The following is a 1,941-nucleotide window of genomic DNA, read 5'->3' as shown; positions in this document are numbered from 1 at the left end:
TGGTTGGCTGTTTGGTTGTTGGTTGGTTGTTTGGTTGGTTGTTGGTTGGCTGTTGTTTGGTTGGTTGTTGGTTGTTTGGTTGGCTGTTGTTTGATTGGTTGTTGGTTGGTTGTTTAGTTGGTTGGCTGTTGTTTGATTGGTTGTTTGGTTGTTGGTTGGTTGTTTGGTTGGTTGTTGGTTGGTTGTTTGGTTTGTTGTTGGTTGGCTGTTGGTGTGACATCAGCAGGTCGGGCTCCCTGAGGATCACCTCTGTGTGAATTGCGTTGCGTGGGGTGTGAAGTATGAGGGTCACATGTTTGTCCTCGGGCCGTCCTGCACGTCTCCGTCAGGCGTCTGAACTCAGACTGTCTGAAACACGAGCTTTGATCTGTGAAGCTGCTGGACGGTAAGACCGAGCTCTTTAACTCTTGTTTTTGTGTGTAACATTTGCTCCATTATTTGCTATATTTGGTCAATTTGGGGATCATTTTTGTTGCCATTATTTTGAGGATTTGTCCAGTTTTTGTGTCACATTGTGTGATTTTTGTGTTTTATTTTGCAGTGCCATTTTTTGGGGCTTTTTTGTGCAAAGTTTTGGCCAACATCTGGGCCAATTTTGATACATATTCATACTAATTTTTGAAAGTGTTGGTGAGATTTTTGTGATGTTTTAGTACAAATGTTTGGCCAACTTTGTCGTCTTCTTTCTGTTCTTTTTTTTTGTTTGTTTTTTTACTTTTTGTTGTGCAACATTTGGGTGATTTTTGTCACATTCATCCCGTTTTATTGTATTTTTTTTTAAGTGTTATGACATTCATGTCATTTTTGTGCCAGATTTAGGGCTCTTTAAAATTTTGGTTTTCTTTGTGTTTTGTTTTAGTTTCCTCGTGCAGGTATTTCGGGCCTTTGCTTGTATATTTTCAGCGTCTTTACTGAAGCGTGTCTGCATCTGAATGTTGTTTTGTGCAGATAGGGTTTCAGGTTTTCTGGGAGTTTGGGAAGCTGCAGAGCGAGCGATGGCTCCGAGGAGGATGGAGACGAAACCGCTGATCTTTTGTGTGAAGACGCTGCTGCTGCTCTACTGCCTCATCTTCTGGGTACAAAAACGTCTCTGTAGTATCTATTTTTGTTTGTTTCATCTTTATTTTCTGCTTCGCTGGTTTTTAAATGTTGACACAGAAGAGAAAAGTTTAACTTCACGACTGTGATCATGTGCTGAGGTCAGAGGTCAGCTGGAGGTTCAGGACTAACGTATATTTGAAATACACAGATGTGTGTGTGCGTGCATGTGTGTGTTTGAGGACGAGCGAGTCATCTCTTCTTCACGTCTTTCTGTCAGTTTGTCACTTTGCTGTCGGAGCTCATTATACTCGTGACGCTGACGCTGACTCTGTCTCACACACACACACACACACACACACACACACACACACACACACACAGGGTGTTGACAGTGTGTCGTGTGGCACCTCCCCCCTCAGGTGACAGGTGTGGTGCTGCTGGCGGTGGGTCTGTGGTGGAGGTTCATGTTGGGCCCCTACACTCTGCTGATCTCCAACGGACCCTCAGTGGCCCCGTACGTGCTGGCGGGCACGGGGGCCTCCATCGTGCTGTTTGGGTTGTTTGGCTGCTGGGCCACCTGCAGGGGGCGCCCCTGGATGCTGAAGCTGGTCGGTTCTGACTTCTGTTGTTGATGTGTTTAAGTCTGTGGGAGAGATGTGTGAGTACATGTACTGCGCAGAGTACATGTACTGCACAGAGTACATGTGCTGCACAGATGCATGTACTGCACAGAGTACATGTACCACACAGAGTACATGTGCTGCACAGATGCATGTACTGCACAGAGTACATGTACCGCACAGAGTACATGTACTGCACAGAGTACATGTACCGCACAGAGTACATGTGCTGCACAGATGCATGTACTGCACAGAGTACATGTACCGCACAGAGTACATG

General features: G+C 45.5%; 1 protein-coding gene across 1 annotated transcript in view; it reads left to right on the top strand.

Annotated features, from left to right (window-relative positions):
- The window catches only part of LOC121966884 (tetraspanin-7-like), a 5,973-nt gene continuing 4,032 nt past the window's right edge, over window positions 1–1,941 (top strand). Inside the window, exons 1-2 of the mRNA XM_088074623.1 lie at window positions 1–1,076; window positions 1,461–1,649. Of these exons, the coding sequence (XP_087930749.1) occupies window positions 933–1,076; window positions 1,461–1,649 (333 nt within the window). The 5' untranslated portion in view covers window positions 1–932. The remainder of the gene's footprint in view (window positions 1,077–1,460; window positions 1,650–1,941) is intronic.

Source organism: Plectropomus leopardus, chromosome 24 (assembly GCF_026936395.1).
Source record: "Plectropomus leopardus strain MGB_pleo_1.0 chromosome 24, ASM2693639v1, whole genome shotgun sequence".
In the NCBI taxonomy this organism is placed as follows: Eukaryota; Metazoa; Chordata; class Actinopteri; order Perciformes; family Serranidae; genus Plectropomus; species Plectropomus leopardus.
Note: the sequence above shows the minus strand (reverse complement) of the source record. Positions and strands in the feature narration are given on the sequence as shown.